Source organism: Musa acuminata, chromosome BXJ1-4 (genome assembly GCF_036884655.1).
Source record: "Musa acuminata AAA Group cultivar baxijiao chromosome BXJ1-4, Cavendish_Baxijiao_AAA, whole genome shotgun sequence".
NCBI classification, from domain to species: Eukaryota; Viridiplantae; Streptophyta; class Magnoliopsida; order Zingiberales; family Musaceae; genus Musa; species Musa acuminata.
The window spans coordinates 7,968,543-7,987,616 of NC_088330.1; the positions used below are offsets into that span (position 1 = coordinate 7,968,543).

The 19,074-nt window shown below is 35.7% G+C and overlaps 2 protein-coding genes across 8 annotated transcripts; one reads left to right on the forward strand and one right to left on the reverse strand.

Moving 5' to 3' along the window:
- Positions 1–2,492: 2,492 nt before the first annotated feature.
- LOC103981067 (uncharacterized) lies at positions 2,493–9,544 on the forward strand. Of its 4 annotated transcripts, none has more exons than XR_010498694.1 (7): positions 2,493–2,678; positions 3,483–3,550; positions 3,721–4,135; positions 5,026–7,072; positions 7,222–7,428; positions 8,304–8,720; positions 9,208–9,544. XR_010498694.1 is itself a non-coding variant. In XM_009397657.3 (6 exons), exons 3-6 carry the CDS (start codon positions 3,768–3,770, stop codon positions 8,586–8,588), a joined length of 2,907 nt encoding a protein of 968 aa, XP_009395932.2. In that variant the 5' UTR covers positions 2,493–2,678; positions 3,483–3,550; positions 3,721–3,767; the 3' UTR covers positions 8,589–9,544. The 4 variants fall into 4 exon arrangements, 2 of the variants coding, with proteins under 2 accessions (XP_009395932.2, XP_009395933.2); XR_001977826.2 differs by having other exon boundaries at positions 8,304–8,681; XM_009397657.3 differs by having other exon boundaries at positions 8,304–9,544.
- A 4,940-nt stretch (positions 9,545–14,484) lies between these two features.
- On the reverse strand, positions 14,485–18,802 carry LOC135645221 (uncharacterized). Of its 4 annotated transcripts, none has more exons than XM_065163398.1 (3): positions 18,335–18,802; positions 15,105–17,207; positions 14,485–14,980 (listed from the first exon to the last, which is right to left on the reverse strand). In XM_065163398.1, exons 2-3 carry the CDS (start codon positions 17,131–17,133, stop codon positions 14,709–14,711), a joined length of 2,301 nt encoding a protein of 766 aa, XP_065019470.1. In that variant the 5' UTR covers positions 17,134–17,207; positions 18,335–18,802; the 3' UTR covers positions 14,485–14,708. The 4 variants fall into 4 exon arrangements, with proteins under 4 accessions (XP_065019470.1, XP_065019484.1, XP_065019476.1 ...); XM_065163412.1 differs by having other exon boundaries at positions 18,022–18,802; XM_065163419.1 differs by having other exon boundaries at positions 14,488–14,977; positions 18,335–18,799.
- Positions 18,803–19,074: the final 272 nt, after the last annotated feature.

Below are 19,074 nucleotides of genomic sequence, written 5' to 3' on the forward strand. Positions count from 1 at the left end.
TTTGATAAACTTAATCATTAATTGACTCCGCAACCCAAATCCATCAATTTCATGTTAGGTTCAGGTCCAATCAGCAAATTAGATGAAGAATTATCATAATAGTAGTTGTGACTTAGTTTACTATTTAGTGCTTGGCATTCACTAAAAAACCTCTTATGTATTCTAAAATAAAATGAGATTCACTTTAATTATGTTTGAAATGGATTCTCATAGAAAAATAAAATACCCAAATTGGTTCCAAATATATTTGAATTCATGAGGTAAAATTTATAGTGGCCTACTTGTTGTTTCCATCTATTACCATCCATTGTTGCATTATAACATAGGCCAGAATAATTTGGGTGTCATAAAATTTGTGGATATCCTATATGTTGTGATTCTTTTGTGAATAGAATATAAATGATAGATGAGTGTCGAATAAAAACAAGTAAATGGTGGTCCTAAAAGAGGGAAGATAGAAGGTCAAATCAGCTTGTTACATTAAATAGAGATGGGAAAGAAACCAACAAAGGCTGGGATTAGTACAAGTGATGGGACATGCGAAAAATATGTACTCACCAAACAAATGGCATCATCTTATTATTAATTCTTTTGATGTGGTTTGAAGTATGTTTAGAATTTTCCAAGAGAGATGTCTTTTAACCTCCTCTCATATATTATTAAATGTTTAGATGATGAACATATAGTGAGTCTTATCATCACATTAGCTTATGACTTTAGTAATGATTTTACATCGAATCAAATTGATTGTGCATGCCTAATCAAATCAGATACATTAGATAATGTAAGGTAATAATTATTCAAGGAGAGGCATAAAATGTCTAATCAATTTGTTTTGCTATTAAATTGATATGGGGTTAGTAAACATTTTATGAATAATTTAATCAATTTGTAATTGGAATCCATGTTTTCTTTTTTTGATTATAACATAATAAAAATGGAAAAGCGTTTGAAATCAACATCCTGTCATATGGTTGACATCACATAAGTTCAATCATCATGAATGAGACATAACACTAAGGTGGCAAGTAGGCTTCCTAACACTTGACCTAAAATACTGGTCCATGCATGATTGACAGCCAAACTGCACTTGCAACAACTACCGGCAATTGGTCCCAATTTATATCTTTCCCACTTTGAATGTGATTTATTTTACATATAAATATTTTTATAATCTTTAAAATAAAATATTTTTTTTTAGAAATAATTTTAAACTTTTAAAAATTTCTCTAACAACATCCTCGTAAATTTCTATAGACCACACCTTTGATCTCATTCGCTCTATCCGTCTCATCGTGATAAATGGGACATCATTTATTTTGATGTCTGTTCCGACTTAGACATTATCGTTATCGTTGCCTTCGTCCTCTTTGCCATCTCCTCCCATTGTCTTCATCGCTTCATCACTAATGCACACCATGAGATCATTGTCTTTTTTTATTCCCCCTAGAAAGACTCTTCACCTCGTCGCCATCGAGACTCTTGAATGTGTCCTAGCCCATGACAATGTCATCCTCCTTTGCCATATCGCCCCAAGCCTTCTCAACCACTCTTTCTCTTGCGATGCCATTCTCGCCAATAACAGCCTCATAAAGATAAGTTCATATAGAATATGTGAAGATAATAATAACTCTCACGTCATCTTTTTCCTCGCACGAGTATTACGACTGAACACGATTAAACTAATAGACGGAGCGAAAGCACACAAAACAACCCTAAATTCTTTTCACATGGAAGTGATGATGGATGCGATGATGTGGAGATAGAGGTGGGTCCAATCATGGGACGAAGGTTATTATACAAATTCAATACTAGAATTTGTATTATAGTTATATAAACTATATGATCTTAATATACATCCATTAAATTCACCTAGTATAACATAAAATTTAATTAATACTAGCTAACTCGATGGTACTAAAATTATCTAATCCCATTGTTCATCGATGGAGAACACATGTATACCTCGTTAGATGTTGATTTGCAATAAGCCTAGAAATAGTGACCAAGTACACATAGTAACCCTACAAACAGAACACAAAAATATAAGTCCACCACTAGTACTCAACTCATGTAGCCTTCAATCACGGCCAATTTGATCACTCAATCCAATTTAACAATGTTATTTATTTACATTTTATCATGTTATTATTACATCCAAATTTTAATTATCTTCGATACGAAGAACCACTATGAACATTTACATATTATCACATCAATTGATCACGTAGGAATAATAATAATAATAATAATAATAATAATAATAATAATAATAATAATAATAATAATAATAATAATAATAATAATAATAATAATAATAATAAGGATAGGCATTTTCGTAAATATGAAGAGTCATAATAATAATAAATAAATAAATAAATAATAAAAGCAAGGATGGGCATTTTCGTAAATATGAAGAGCTGAGTGCGATCACTTTTTGGCGGCTGCTCACACACGCTCCGTTACGAGTCTCCGCCGCCGTTAACTCGTCGCTCTACGGTATATTCGTCGTCGTCTTCGTCTTTTTCCTGCCCTTCGAAGCAGTCTTCCCTCTCTCGGTACTTATCTGCCTTAAAAAGCGGAGAAGAAGTTCCTTAATTGAATTCTCCTTTCGTGCAATTTGGTTTCTTTCTGCGGATTCAAGATACCGCCGGAGGAATCGGAGACCCTCCGCAACGGTAATTTGCCTGCTCTGCTCTATGAAAATCGATATGGTTCGATCAATTAATGATCGAAGAATTCGCTGTTCCCTTTTCAACTCCGCCGAGCGCCCAAACAGTTCGCTTTTTTATTTGAAATAGTTCGACTCTTCACTTCCTTTTGCTTTGTTTTTTGACTGTCGGCAGAAAGTGAGCATATGATGATTACAACCGCTGGGTACTGCTATGAAAAAAAACTGCTTGTTTTTCGTTTGTCGTCGAGTTTTTTCAGTGAAAAATGCTAGTTCTCCAAATATTCACCCTTTGTTTCTCGAAAAGTTGGGTCTTGATTCGAGTTTGTGGTTGGAGGTTTCTTGTGGAGACCGAGTTTTGGTTTTATGGCCTCTGTTTAATTGAATTCGTGTGAATTCTCGACTTATATTGATCGAGAATTAAGTTGATCTTTGAATCTTTTTAAAGATTGTATTGATTGAATTGTTGGGGGGACTAGTCTGGCCAGGTTCTTTCCTCATCATATTCAGGTTTTCTCCGTCGTTTTCTTGGTCAACTATTTATGCTTGCGTGATGAAGAAGAACAGGCGACGTCATAAAATTCTCCCTTCTTCTTTGCTCTATAACCATTAAACGTGCAGTGCCTGTTAGCTTTCTCACGAATTCTCTTTATTTCAACTATTAAAGAGTTTCTGCTGCACAGATTAGTTTTTGGTGTCATTAGACATCTATCTTATCATCTTTCTAGTTGATGCATATCTTCTTTTTATGTATTTGAGTTTACACTGTATTGACATTATCTTGTGAATTTGCTCATGTTTTTCTTTTCAGGATTTACAAGGTTTTCCTTATCTCGTATGAGACAATTCCTTTCCCCTAGGATAATTACTATTACTATGGTAAAACCGTTGTCTCAAGATCAGTATTCTTGATCCCCAGTGTCCCTTATATTATTTTGTGTGTGTCGGAAATTCTTTCTTTTGCATTAGAATTATACGGTCATCTGAAGCCTTTTGAGTTAAATGAATTGTAAGAACACAAGTGTTTAACCAAAAATTTTTGCTTATAGAGGTGAATTTGTGCCTTGATTATGTGGAACCGCACAATTGTTCACGGATGAGGAAGTTCTTTTCATTCAGATCGGTGGAATCTAGCAGTCCAAATGGCAATTCTCCACATCCAGGTCATTCATTTTCTGATGACTTGGTCTGTTGTGAGAAATTAGGGGACAGTCATTCAAATTTTTCACTGCGTGAGAAGGTCCATGATCATTCCCAGACAGTGAAAGACAGCACTCTTAGCCCTCAATATCCAGAAAATGAAGATTCATCTCATTTACTTCTTAGAAGAAGCTTTTCACTATCATCCTGTGCCATGAACGGCGGTGGCTTCAGAGATGGAAATCTTATTTCTTCGAGTGATTTGAGCAGACCAGCATCTAGTAGTGGCAATTCACCACATCGTGCATCTAGTTTCCGGATGCAGTAAGTCAACTATGTCTACTTAGTTTCATTGCATTTGATTCTTTGATATTTTGTTCATGTGCAGTTTCTTCCTAGTTTCTGCTTGTCAAATTTCATGTTTTTAATGAAGATTATTTTGGTTTGATGAATATAATATGCCACTTTTCAGGTGTATATTGTGATAATTGTAATTCACTGAATGTGCAGCTCAGTACCTTTAAATTTGTTTTCTGAGGATGAACTATTCTCTGCCAAAGAATTAAGATGTTATAGGTTTTTATACCGTTTTCTATGCTTGATTAACTGTGGTTGATGACAACTCCTAGATGAAAACTTCAAATACAAAAATTTATAAAATGAGGCCTATGAATGTTTTTCTAAAATATATTTTTGGCACTTATGTAGTAATTGGTTTATAGAAATGAGAAGTCATTTGTTATCAAACAAGTTAAGTTTGACATATTTTGTCGAACTTTGTAGACAGTACATCTTGCATCTATAGTACTATCATTTATAGAACTCTGTAGACAATACATGATTGTTAGATCCAGTTGAGGTGGGTGTGCAAATTATATGTCAAGCAGGTGGTTCTTTCTTTTATTATAATCGTTCTTGTTTTATAATGGTCTCATTTTTACTATCAAACAATATATCCTTTTTATTTATGTTTCTACATCTGCTGAGAGTGTCATGTATATGTGGAGGCATTCTTTATTTTTGTACAACACGTACTCCAACATTCATCATGTACATGAACAAACTGCCCCTGCTTGTGGCAGGTTCCAGATTTTATTTTTCTCTTATTGAAGATGATAGGTACTGAGCCAAACTTGGATATTTCTGTGCCAAAGCATTCCCATATATGGATGCTTGTTTTCTCTTGTAATTTTTTTTTATTCTTTCCAATTTAGCTGCCATCCACTGACACAAGAGAGATCTACAAGACCTAGAAGCTGTGAACAGCCTCCATCTCAGCATTTTCATGCTGTTCAGAAATATAGTTCTCTTAAATCATTAAGAGAATGTGAAATTCCATCAAATTCACCAAACAGTTCTCCAGTTCCTTCAAGATGCAATGTGGTTCACCTATCATGTTTTCCAAAAGGAAATGGACTTCTTGACCAGTACATTGATGCAGAGGATCAGGAAGTTCAACCTGAGACACATACCGAAAAATGTTTATCTGAATCTGGAATTAACTGTTCCTTGGCAGAGAATCAAGCACATCCAAGTGCGGGAAGTCCACAACAATTTTGGTCTGTGGCACTGTCTTCACCAATGTGCAGGAAAGAGAATTCTAAAACTTTATCAGTTAGGGAGGAGATTGATTCGTCTCATCACCCATCTGCACGAAATTGGGCAAGAGATGATTCTGAGACAGTATCCACATCAAGATGCATACAAAAGAGTATTAATAAGTCATCACATCCATTTCATGGAAGATTATCAATGAATGCCCGAGATTATGACTCTGAAAGTACTACTACCTTTGAGGATATTTACATGGATTCATTTGAAATGCAGCCTACTTTGCATTCAGATGGCACTGTGCAACATTTTTCAATCGATGACCATTCAAGTTACAAGAATTTAACTGGTCATTTCGCTCAGGATTTATTGGGGCTTGAGAAGTATGATTGTTTTCTTGAAAATGGAGCAACGAGCACTAGAAATGGTAAAGCAATGAGTTCTGGGCTACAAGATACAGATGAAGTGTTGCATAAAAAGTTGAAAGAGGTAGATAGGATGATTGAGCTCCTACCTGATGAGGACTTTGATCTTGAGGAACTTCAGAGTGGTGATTCGAACGTGCCTTCATTGTTTCAAGCAATTGAAAATATTAAAGAAGTCAGGAAATTCTTGGTGCTAGAGCTCTCAGCACAAATAAAATGCAGACTTGCAGAAAGGCATGCTGCAAAAGGGCATTTGAGACGAGCTAGGATAGATCTCAAGACTCAAACTAGAAGGCTGGAACAGGAGAAGAATGAACTTCAGTTTATTTTAGAGAAAGAACTAGATAGAAGGTCAAGCAGCTGGTCCATGAAGTTTGAAAAGATTCAGTTGGAGGAGCAGTGGCTTCGGGAACGGGTAAGGGAACTGGCAGAGCAAAATATGTCTTTTCAGAGAGAAATTTCTTCACTTAAAGGCATTAAAGGGGATAGTCAAACTAGGGTTGTGGATTCTGAAATAGAACTAACTAATCTAACAGCTACTTTGGAGCAACTAGGAATAGAGAATTACAATCTTCAGAAAGGCTTCTCAGAGCTGCAGGAGCACTTCGATGCAACTGAAAAGGATCGGGATTGTATCAGAAGATGCTTACGTGAGAAAGAAAGGGAGAACAAGGAGTTGCAAAAGTTAGTTGTACGTTTACAGCGAACAATCAATGAACAAGAAAAGACTATTAATGGATTGCGGAAAGGATTTAGTGATGAGACTGAAAATAAAACTACAGATGGAAGTGACCAATTAAGGATGTTGCAGATGGAGCAGCTAAGGTTGACAGGCCTTGAACAGAAACTGAGGAAGGAGTTAAAGACTTTCAAGCATGAAGTAGAGACACTCAGGCATGAGAACATTGGCCTATTGACTCGTTTACGAGCTGCTGGAGATGGCCGTCAGTTCTCATCGATTAAGCTAGACGAGGAGCTTCATGCTCGACTAGATTGCTTGCAGACTGAGGGCTTGTCCTTGCTCACTGACATTAGTCACTTCAGTAGCAATTTGTTAGGATGCCTTAGGCACAAACAATATGAACATGGACAGGAGGATGAAAATAACACTGATGGATATTCATTTATCGATTATATTATCAAAAGCCAGAGTTTTAGCAGACGATATGAAAATTTTAGAACGAGTTTACAAACTATAGCAACAATTTTGGATGAGAAGTCAGATTTACAAGCTACAGAACGCCAGTCACTGTCAACAGAATTTGGCATGTCAAGGCAGTCAGAGGTAAGTTCCACATGTTACATTAATTGGTACATCTCTATCATAATTACTTGTTCTTTGCATGACTTTATTGGGTATATAACATGGGTTCTGTCATGATTACTGATCTGCTCCCTCAAATTGTGCTTCCTTGCTGTTCTTCTGCTATCAAGGATGAATTAGAAGCTAAATTGAAGGCCGAGGTTATCTTGACTAGATTACTACGAGAGAAACTGCGTTCAAATGAATTGGAATTCGAGCAACTAGAGGCAGATTTGGCTTCCTCTGTTCGGGTTCATGATGTCATGCAAACTGAGATCCAGAGGATGCAAGATGAAGTCTCTTGTCTTACCCACAAGACAATGGACATGGAGCTTAAGGTTAGCTTCCATCTACAAGCTAGACCTCCAGTTGGTATTTCTTTGTAATATAAATCTTGTATATAACAGTGTAGAAGATCTGATGCTGGCCATCTTATGTGTTGCAGGAGCAATATAATTTATGCATTTTTCTTTGAATATACAATCTCGATATGAATTATGCTCGCTCCCCTACTTCCAATATATGATCTTTTCTAAATATGCTTATCATGTCATTGGCATTGATCGCCTATTAATTTCTCGGTTGAGATTATATCATCCATGGATGACAGGAAAATGAACTTGTATCTCTAGAAATATTTAAGCCACAGTTAATGATGCTGGATGGGATGAATGCACTGTATTAGAGAACATTTATTTAGCAGCTGGAAGCTTAATAGTAAGTAATATGGGAGTTTTTCTGGTTAGACACAAACCGAATTTATTTGTTCCTTTTCATATCTCTTTTGTTTTATGTTCTGTCTCCCATGTACCTTATTATTTATTTGGTCTTATGAAGGTTTTTGCTTTAAACAGTTGCGATTAGTTTTTCTATCTGATTAATTGTCTTAGCATATGAAGTCATCTATTGTTTTTGTGCCCTGCAGAATTGTACCAAGTCAGCAGACAGTTCCTGTTTAAATAAATAAATATATTTTTTTCCAAATAGCAACCAAATCTTGCTTTTATCATGTCATATTGTATGCCAAATTTCTTTATTATTGATGTTAAATTACTTGAGCACAAGCAAACATTGGCTTCTGATGTTATATGTGTTAGCATGTTGAATTTGTGTAACCTGATCCTTAATTTTATTGCGGTTATGAAAGTCAATGCTATACTCTCATATTCGTGATTGGCTATTGACTTATTTGAATATTTATAATGGTAAACAGATGCTGCAGAAAGATGAAAGCATTAAGCAGCTTGAGAATGAGTATCAGGAGTGCACAAAGGAACTAACTGCAGCCCGAAATATATGTTTGAAGATAACTGAGGAGAGAAACCATATGTGGGAAGAAGTGAAAAGTTCAAAAGAGAAGATCATGCTTCTTAATTATGAAGTTCTTTCTCTTAGAAAGAAGATTGAAGAACTTGAAGAAGACATTCTTACCAAGGAGGGGCAGATTGCTATCTTGAGAGATAGTCTTGAGAAGCCATTTGACATCCTCTGTGCATAGTCCTGGATCAGTGAAAAGAATTTCACTGGGATGAGTTATGATGAAGTTCTCGGGCAGTGATATCTTCTCTGCCATCTAGTTTTAGTTATCTTGGTATTTACTATTTCTACACTTTTGTTGCATCATTTTCAGGTTAGATGGCAATTGTAGCTTCTATTAGATAATATTTGTTGATCTAAATGTTCTTTTTTGCATTTGCAATGATAGCAAATTTAGGATAAATATGAGTTATGGGAGAGAGACAAAAGATAAAAGAGATGGGGAAAACATGACAGATGTGAGTCAATCAAACGCTCCAAACATAAAAGGAAAATGGGTAGAATATTTTATAAAATATTCTATGCGGAGACAATCTTCAGTCTCCTCTAACAATCTCTCCTTGATCTTTTCTCCACATGGACGATAAGGGTGGGACAATTTACAAATGTTTGTCTTGGATCCTTATCCATATGGACAGCCTAATAGGAGATAGTTTTAGTTTTTTTCTTCACGACACACAAAAGACGTGTCGGATGGTAAATAGTTGATGATATACTCCCGAGAATAAAATACTGTTATTCATTTCTTCTCTCACCAACTTGTGTTGAAAATTTTCTTACATCATTTTACTTGCATTTAGGATTTGCTACAGAGCTATGTTTACAGAAGTCTGTACTGGTGATGCTGAATGATGGAGGGGTCATATATGCTGGTTCCGATAAAAGTAGATCATATCGAAAAGCTTTCAGATTCTGAATACCATATTTCATATTTTCTCCACTTCTGAAATCTTCATAAACCATTGAAGGTTTCATTGTAAAATGCAGTAATAGCTGATGCAGTCAAAGAAATGGTGATTCTTGTTATACTGTAATTAATGCCTTGAGAGTTGCTTACTAGTTTGTTCTACAGGTTAATGATCTTTGGTCATGCTGATGTTAAGAATGATAAGAATTAGATGATCCTTCTTGGTTTCATGATTTGTTCTGTTGAATGAAGTGGAGTGATGGAGGTGCGAAGCTAATATGCTACACTGATATTATATATATATATATATATATATATATTAAAATAAAAATTACCTATATATATATATATTTAAAAAAACCCCTCTAATTGATTATTTATTAAACTGTTAGAAGGATAAATTTATCATTTACAATGTGTATTAATATTAATATTTCTATTTTTTTACTGATTCAGAACTGAACCGAATCACTCTAATTATGGCTCGATTTGAAGCCATTGAATCATCGATCCAATTCAATTCAATTCAATTCTGATTTCGAACAAATTCGATTTAGGTTCAAACTAAATCGATATCGGGACTACTGAGAGGACAAAACTCTAATGCTAACTTACGGACGTATCATTTGCTCCTATTAGTGGCCAACACTGCTAGTAGAGTTCTCTAAACTCAATTTTTTTTGAAGAAAAAAAAATATATTTTTTTGACAGTTTTGTAGCCACCATTACTGAAGGTTGCATCCTTCAGCACAACCTTTGAGACTCTATTAAAACTCTTGATTCAACCACAATTGATATAAACAAAATGTAATCTTGTTTAAGTGCTTCTGTTTTTTGAAATGTTTTAGGACTTTGTTGTGTGAATACAACTATCATTCTAAAGTTTTGTATCATATCATACAACTTTTGTTCATAAGTAGGATCACTTTTGGTATGCTTCACTCAGCTTCTCACTCAAAAAAAAAAATAACAATTGGTCTTTTTTTCCTATAAAATCACTGCTCCAATCCCAATTCCACTTGTATCACATTCTAATTCAAAAGACTTTTCAAAGTTGTGTAATGCAAGCGTTGGTACAGTAGTCAACTTATCTAAACAAAGCTTTTCTTAATAGCCTCAGTCCATAATACTACTGTAGAAAATAACAAGACCCTCACTTCTATAATAGTCTTCAGGATAGGTTATTCTCGAATAGCATGAATCTTTTCATCGTTTATATAAATCCCACTCACAATGAACCCTTGGAATATTAGTTGATTTGTTAGGAAGTCACACTTCTTCGAATTGACATATAACTTGTCTTATAAAATATGATCCATATGTTCTTCTTTATTGTAACTCTAGATTAGAATGTCATCAAAGTATACTACTATAAATTTCATGATGAATGATTTAGGTACCTGATTCATGGGCCTCATAAATGTACATCGAAAAATCTAAATGATATAACTAACTATTCATATAAGTCTTTTCATATCTTGAATATAGTCTTTCATTCGTCTTTAGGCTTTATACGAATTTGATGATATTGATCATGGAGATTAATCTTTAAAAATATCTTGAGGCCTTGTAGTTAATCTAACATATCTTCTAGTTAAGATATGGGAAAGTGACACATGATCATGATTTTGTTGATGGCTATGTTATCTACGCACATCCTCTAATTTTCATCTTTGTTGGGTATAAATGGAGCCGGGACAACACATTGGCTTATACTTTCTTGAAGATATCCCTTCCACATCAACTCTTCTATCTTTTCCCTTGGTATCTTATTCTCTTTTGGGTTTATCTAGTAACGAGGTAAATTTAGTAAACTTGCTCTTGGAGCCAAATTAATCTGGTGCTGAATATCTCTCATAGGTAAAAGTCCATCTGGTAACTTTTTAGGGGTGATCATTTTGAATTCTTCCAATATCGATCTTAGTTCGTTTGGAATCTTTGCTTCAGGTAACTCTTCTCCCTTCATAATAAAAGCATAGCATACTCTTGTTTCTTTAAAACTGATAGTGAATTCCTGCACAAGGTTAGAAATGGATAAGAAATACTTCTCCTCCACTCTAGAAGTGTTGGATTCTTTTTTTTTTTGTTAGTCGATAGAATGATAATATTCTTTCAATTCCACTAAAATACATAGACATTCTTTCTTTCATGATGAGTTACATTCACATCATATTACCATGACCTTTTAAGTAGAATATAACATGCATCTATATCAACTATCTGACATATAACTTTTTCGGCCTTTTAAAGATAATATAACACGCATTTATGTCAACTACCTAACATATAACTTTTTTCTTGTAGTTTTTCCCAATTAAAAGAGGAACTTTACATATCTTAGTTATAGTGATAGTTGAGCCTTCTTTAATCCATTCTAACTAGTATGGTATTGGATGAGCTTCCGTTTGTAATTTGAAGTGCATTATCAATGATTTGGATATAATGTTATCATAGCTTCCATTGTCTATGATCAATGCACAAACTTTGTTATTAACACTACTTTAAGAATGAAAGATTTTCTTATATAGAGATGGATGTTCTTGCCTTGGGGTGAGTAATAATCTTATTATAACATATACAACGTGTTCCCCTTCTCCCTTTGCTATTTCAACATTATTAATATCATCAATCGCATCGTCTTTGGCATCTCCTTCTTCAAAGTTGTCTTTGTGATATGCAAGATTGATAGTTTTATGAGTGCGACACTTATTAGAACGATGACCAAGTTTCCCATATTTGAAACATTTCTCAACCAAAGGTCAAGCATATGGCTTTTTTGTGGTTGTTGAGATATACTTAGCTTACCTTATTGCTCATTTGATATTTATGTCTTGATTTGTAAGTTGTATTGACTCAGTCACAATTTGTTTCTCTTTGTTAAAAATAGGTCGTGTTGTTAGAGTAAAGAATCATCGAGTAACAATTAGAGGTCAAGTCAATAATATTTCAGTTATTAATACCATATTGTGAGCTTCATCTATTATCTATATCAAAGTTAAAGGTATTTTATTTTTAATTATAAATTTCAGTCCATTGATGTACCTTGTTGTCTATTGGTCTTCTTACTCTAATAAATTATATCTAGTTGAAAGGTGTAAGAATTCTCCAGTATACTTAGTGACAAATCGAGTGCCTTAGTGCAGTTATGGTATTGTTGGAATAATAGTTATTCATAGTCTATACTAGTGTATTTCCTTGAGAAGTTATTATATCTTTAGTCATATCTATACTAGTGTATTTCGTTGTCTTCTTTTATTATTCTGTAATGTATCCCACCAAGCTATTATGTATCTTTTCAACTTGTAAGCAACAAGCTTGACTTGTTTATAATCAAGAACATCTATCACCTCGAATAAGTCATCTACTTCATAACTCCAATCAAGAAAATTTTTAATGCTGAGGTGGTCATTAAAATTGAGAAGGTCTGCTTTAGACGATAATCCTCAAGTAGACTATTTCGTTTGGGTGGTGGTTAATGTCTTTCGTATCTTTCATTGTCATCTTTTGAGTCATCATCATATATTGTTGGTTATTATGGGTAAATAGTACCACATCAATTGAAGTGTCGAGGTTGAATTACACCTGCACCTCTTCTTTGGTTGGCTATGTGAAAGTCCATAATTTCTTTTTCTTTGTCTAACTCATCTTTATAGGCTGATTGACAATATTAGATTGCAAGTTCGTGTTGATTATTAGGTTAGCCATTAGCATCAACTCTGGCACGATAAATCCTACCATTATCACAAACCCTATTAGCACCTAAACCTAAATGAACATGTTACAAATCTCTCCGAGTTCTCGGGCCATTCTCGTTTCTTATGCTTCTAACGTCACTCATAGGGCTGGCACTCCTCGATTATTATTATTATTATAGTTGTTGCTACCTTTATCATGAAGATCGTTATCACTGAAATTGCCATTGTCATTGCCAAAAGCAAAGATAGTGGTAAAGAAAGTCCTGACTATTGGACAATAGAGCATGACACATCTAGAAGCACAAGTAAAAACATTCATTGCCTTCTTACTTGAGTGTGCGGGTGCGTTAGAAGTTGAGTTGAGCTACACCATTACGCGTTAGTGAGTTCTTCCCGGGGTCAAGGTCAAATCTTATGGTACCTGACTTTAAACTTAATACGAGTCGTCGTTGCTATCATCATTACCACTATACCTCATTTTAATAGGCTATAATATTGTACTTAACAAATTAAGTTTCTGATACACAAGATCCACTATAAATAGTGAATGTAGAGCATATTTCTTAATTTTTTAACTATAAACCTATTATATTAACATCAAAAATAAAACTTTGATAGTGAAATAAAATTAAAAAAAATACTACTATAATTCTAGCAAATTGATCTTATAAGCGTGGATGAAAAAAATCAACTCATTATAATAGAGAAGATCTTGAAAACTAGTTAACTAATAATCTGAGATAAATTTAGACCTTAAAAATTAGGTAGTAATATGGGATAAAAAAATAAAAATAATGAATAATTTTAAGATTTCTAAAAATAATATTCTTCTACTCGTTCCCTATTACAGATAAGCTGAAAAAGATTCACAGACTCTGTTCCGGTGGCAAAAAGCTTCAGATAACAAAATGCTACCAATTGCTAAAACTGCAGGTTAAACAGATTCAAAAGGGGAAGCAGTCTTGTGTTGGTGGAGTGATCGAGATCGGATCTTTTTAAATGGGAAATGGATCTTTGTTAGAAGGCCCGAAGATCTTCTAAGCTGAAGATAAAAAGGGACGTGAAAACACAGAGGTAAGAGGGTTAATTCTAAAACAAGATTTTTTTTAAAAAAAAATATTATTATTTAATTTTATATTTTGATATTAAACTTTTTTTTTATAAAATAATAACATATTATTTATCTAATTATGTTATATAATTATGTTATATAAAAGGGTTGGTGCATGAGAACTAAATAACACACCAGTCACTTGACAGCCACCGCGTCGCCGTCGTCCTCCGCCGCCACCATCACCACCTTCGGCATGGCAGGAGGGTCGGGGCACCAGCAAGGAGCATCTGCTACTCCAAGGATTCTGTTTTCTACCATATCTGAAGAATCAAAAGAACACTAACAAAGAAACAAAAATACTGAAAAGTTGGAAATCTGATATTTTTTTACATTTAGATGATCAAATATTGGAAATTTTGTTCACTTAAGCAAGTGAATTTATTGACATTTTCATTAACAAATTCAGTAACCAAGAAAAAAAATGATACAAATTTACAATTGCCTTGAGATTTAACGAAATCAACAAGAAAATGACAGTTGACTTTTTGATGGCACATATGGTCGTTCTAATCTTCTATATTTGCATGACATGAAGTTGAATAAGATGAATTTATTTGCAGATACTCTCTTGTTGGTTTCAAGTTTTTAACTACCTTCATTTGATTGAATCTCCACGGCAGACAAGCTTGAGTGAAGCGTTCTCTTCCTGGCTGCTGGCGACGGCAAAATACGCCAAAGTGGACGACCAGAGTCTTTCCGAACTCTGGCTTCATCTCCGATAACATCAAGCTCCTTGATTACTGATATCTCCCTTGATGCTGCTTCATTCTCGTCTACCGATGCTAGACTCGGAGATGCAAACCAGATAAATCCATTGGCAGATGGTGCATCACTACTTGGTGGAACATTTCTTTCTGCTGGCAAAGATTTGCTGTTAAGTCGAGCTTCTGTTTGCATAAGATTAGGCATAGCACAAGCAGGGAATGGCAAATGTGATTTTTGAACTACAAAAAGGCTTATAAATGTCAGCGTCTTGTTTACCTGCAATGTAGGGAGCCTCATCAAGTGCAGAATTTGAGTGTGATTTCTCCGTTTGTGTTGGACTAGAATCATAAACAGGTTCCACAACATGACCATCATGAACATGATCTGCTTTCATATTCCCGGTGTCAGAATCTGCAGCAACTGATTTAGCTGAAACCATGGAGTCCTTTGAGGAACCACTAGTTATTTGTTCCTGGTTAGATATTTGTTCGTGAGTGCTTATTCTGGAGGTATTCTTTTCTGCTTCCAATGAAGTGGAGCTCGACTCGCAAACCTCCTTGGTCACTTCAGACCTCACAGCATATGAAATGGGTGACCTTGATTCTGACCCTCCCGTGGTGTTATATTCGACAGCTCCAATATTTTCAGTGGCTTGATGAGTTTGTTCCATCATTATGCTATGATTCAAATGATTTGTATGATCATCATTCATCTTCATCTGACTCTCTACTTGACTGTCATTTTCAGCAGATCCTGCACTATTCGTAATGGGAGATCCAGTCAATCGATGCAAGTCTTTTGGATGTTCCTGATCGGTAACCGAAGAAACTGTATCAGATTTTAAAGTAGATTTCACATTTGAATCACTAATTTCTCTTAATTTTCTCTGTGGATCAGCAAAATCCATCTCCTCTGCACCAAAATAAGGCATAAACCTTGAAGAATGTTTCTCTTGATTGAAGTCACTAAAGAATGAAGCACCAACAGTGAAGCTTTCATGCCTTCTCAACGGTATATCATGTTGTGGAACTGCAACAAATTCTTTATGGCTCGAATTCTCCTCATCATCCACCTGCTCGTAAGGAAGATCAAATGGATTTCGTCTTGGTAGGAGAACAGAAGGAGCTGAACCTGGAACAGATTCATCTAAAACATCAGGGAGATCGAACGGGTTCCTTCTTGGTGCATTAACTGATGGAAGATGACCGTGAGATTGCAATATCTCATCTATATTATCATCCAAGTCTATTAGATTTTTTTCCATTGCCTTGCTAGCTTTTCGTTTGGCAATTAAAATCTCTAACCGAAGATTCCTTTCGAGTTCAGTGTTACCCAGCTCCATGAGAGTCCTCTGATCATCTGCAGTCCATGTTACAGCAGCTTTATTTCCATCATCTTTCTCCTCCTGTGCCTCTTCATCATCATCGTCATCCTGAGTTTCTGCTTCCTCCTCCCCGCTGCCATCTTCCGATACATGGTTCTGTGAGAATGATACAGAACCATCATCAGCGTTGTCCTTGGAAACCAGGTCAGCTTGAGAAGTTTCGGAGTCTAAAAGCGGATCAAGTTCATCAAGAACAGAGACACCATTTGCCGCATGAGAGTCAGACATCTCTTTCCCGTTAGATTTAGAATATGAAGAATCATCCTGGTGGTTGTCACGCCATTGTGAATCCAAACATGGATCAGAAGGGTCCAATTTAGTTCTATTTGCTTTTGCACTGAGAACTGTGAAACTCAAAGCAATTACACGACCAATATGTTCTTTCATATTCTGCAAACCTTCAGCTAGATTTCCTATGTGATATCCTTTTTCTTCAATGAAGTTATTCTTACTGTGATCTTCCTCAACAAAAGAATTAGAATCGACAGAAGTCGCATCCATTTGATTGACCTCATCTTCCTTAACAGCTCTGCTAGCTGCACTAAGTCTTCTAACACCCGAAGCAATTGTTTTGATGGTCGTTCTCTTAGTTGCTTTTCCTCTTCTTCCTCCCAGATGAGCCTCCACTTTGAAGTTTTCCTCATTCTTGCACCCAAGATCATTTGCAACTGGCTCAATCTTCAGCGATGAACTCGTTTGAGTCATATTAATATGATCTTTTTTATTCTCAGGAACATTCGGTTCACCATAACTCAGAAAGATTCCAAGAAGGAGAGTTGTGCAAGCAATGACAGGGGAAGAATTTAAAAGAAGAGAAAATAGAGAAGGAAAAAGCTTGTACACTATAAACAGGAAGCATACTACACCAACAAAGAATGGATGATAACAAGCAGATATCCAACTTGTTCTCCTGGAGCGCATTGGTGAGATATTTGCTTATTTAGCTACAAGGGCATGCTACCCTCAATTGTTAAATCTTGATTTCCTTCGAGATTCTGTTGGCCAGGAAGAAAAAATGTCATATCTGACACTAAACTCAAAACCATGAAAAGGGGATGAGATGCAGTAGTAAGGCAAACCCAATGGTAAAAGTTATCAAGTAGTGAAAGGAATGCACTCAGAATGGCTACAGAAACACACATTTAGGAACATCACTTCTTCAAAAGATCATTCAGGGGTATAACCCTACCGGAGTAGATAAATCTAATGTATGCAGTTTCACACACAAGACACGAATCTTTCTTTTCATCTAATCATCTTCATTTTACTGAGTCATGGTTCAGCTAAACTTATTTTACAATTTGAAATTACATGGGAAAGAAGCCAAAATCTTTTTACCTAATAAATGACAAAACTAAAAAATGCAAGATCTTTTTCTTTTTCCTTCCTAGTTCTATAAACTCGGTAAGAATTCAAAACCAACAATGTTGCATATAACCACATCAACCTCCACGCTTCTCATGAACACAACAGAGTATGCACACACTAAAGAGAAAAAGACATCAAAATTCAAAACCAATACAATCATCAGATGTTGAGAAGGTGTTCGTCTTTCTAATTAGGTTTCGAATAGTAATATGCAAAGCAATTGCATCAGGTTCATTATGTCATTACAACCTAGAATAATACTTGCTAGAAAAACTATAGGATGGCTCCAATCCATAAAGAGATCTAATGCTAGGTTTCTTAAGAAACAAAAAATACGTCATGGCTATTGGTTATGAAGGGGTTTAACGCCGCGTCTTGCAGGAAAGCAGAGTCTCGACTAAGACACTAATTGGATGTCAAGAACAACAGAAAGATAATTACCAAAGCAAAGGGACGGATTGCCACCTCGAAAACCTTTTACTTGGAAAGAGGGGAACAGAATGTGACAAGCTACAGCCACAAATACTTCTCTCCAAACAGAAATAGGAAGAAAAGAAATGAGAGGATCCGTATTCAAATATTTACTCCAAATGCCCAAAGAACAATGAGAAAGCCTATGCTAACATCAGATCTGTGCAATGTAACATTCCCTGAGGAATCATTCCGTTTCCTAAGCTATCACCGAATAACGAAATACGAAAGAACAATCATTTCTCTTCCAAAAGAAATATCCGACAAAATCGAACTTGCATACCTTTGGAATCCAACTCCGCTTCCCCCCTCTATTATTTTCCCAATAATGATAAACAATTGGGAGAAGAAACGACAGAGAGAGAGAGAGAGAGAGAGAGAGAGTCCGCAGCTGTATCCGAAACGAGCACGTCAAAGTTTGAGCTGTAGGGGCCAATTTAATTAGCGGTGAGGAGAACAGGAGAGTCTGTGGGACCATCCACCGACCATGTGTCGACGTACAGTTGGTTCAAGACTGTGGTCGCTGGTTCGAAGATGGCACGGTATTTACCTTTTCGTCTCCGTCCACACCGCATCATGCGTCCGAGATCGTACGGACCTTCGCCCATTCACGCACGCGCTAGGATTTCCTATCTGAGACCAGGCAGGATTCCAACGAGCTCAGTTAAGGAGATTTTTGCATGTTGGTCCCCGACATCTCTCTTTTTGCGTAGAGGTCCGTCATTCCGGGTTCGGATCTTAAGCCTCGTATATGCAAATTAAACGTGAATCAGGAAATTAATGGTTTCGGATCCACCAAAAACAAAGCACCCAACAACAGCTTTGCATTAAATGTTGACTTCTAGTGATACAATATTAGGGGGGAGCTACAAAGATTAATCCCATAATGGAGCTAAAGCATCAGAAATGCATTTAAGACCATGAATGTAGAAGTGTATTCCCGAATACATACATTCCATAAGACTTCCAATGGCTGATGAACCCTCCCAGGAAGCAGTCCCAGCTTCTTCGTCAGTCAAACAT

Bases quoted from the DNA above. Each gene is read 5' to 3' on its own strand.
- LOC103981067 (XM_009397657.3), top strand. From the start codon at position 3,768: ATGAGGAAGTTCTTTTCATTCAGATCGGTGGAATCTAGCAGTCCAAAT. The intron at 7,073-7,221 runs GTAAGTTCCACA...TCTGCTATCAAG, and splicing joins GCATGTCAAGGCAGTCAGAG to GATGAATTAGAAGCTAAATT. The intron at 7,429-8,303 runs GTTAGCTTCCAT...AATGGTAAACAG, and splicing joins CAATGGACATGGAGCTTAAG to ATGCTGCAGAAAGATGAAAG.
- LOC135645221 (XM_065163398.1), bottom strand. From the start codon at position 17,133: ATGCGCTCCAGGAGAACAAGTTGGATATCTGCTTGTTATCATCCATTC. The intron at 14,981-15,104 runs GTAAACAAGACG...AATCTTTGCCAG, and splicing joins TGAGGCTCCCTACATTGCAG to CAGAAAGAAATGTTCCACCA.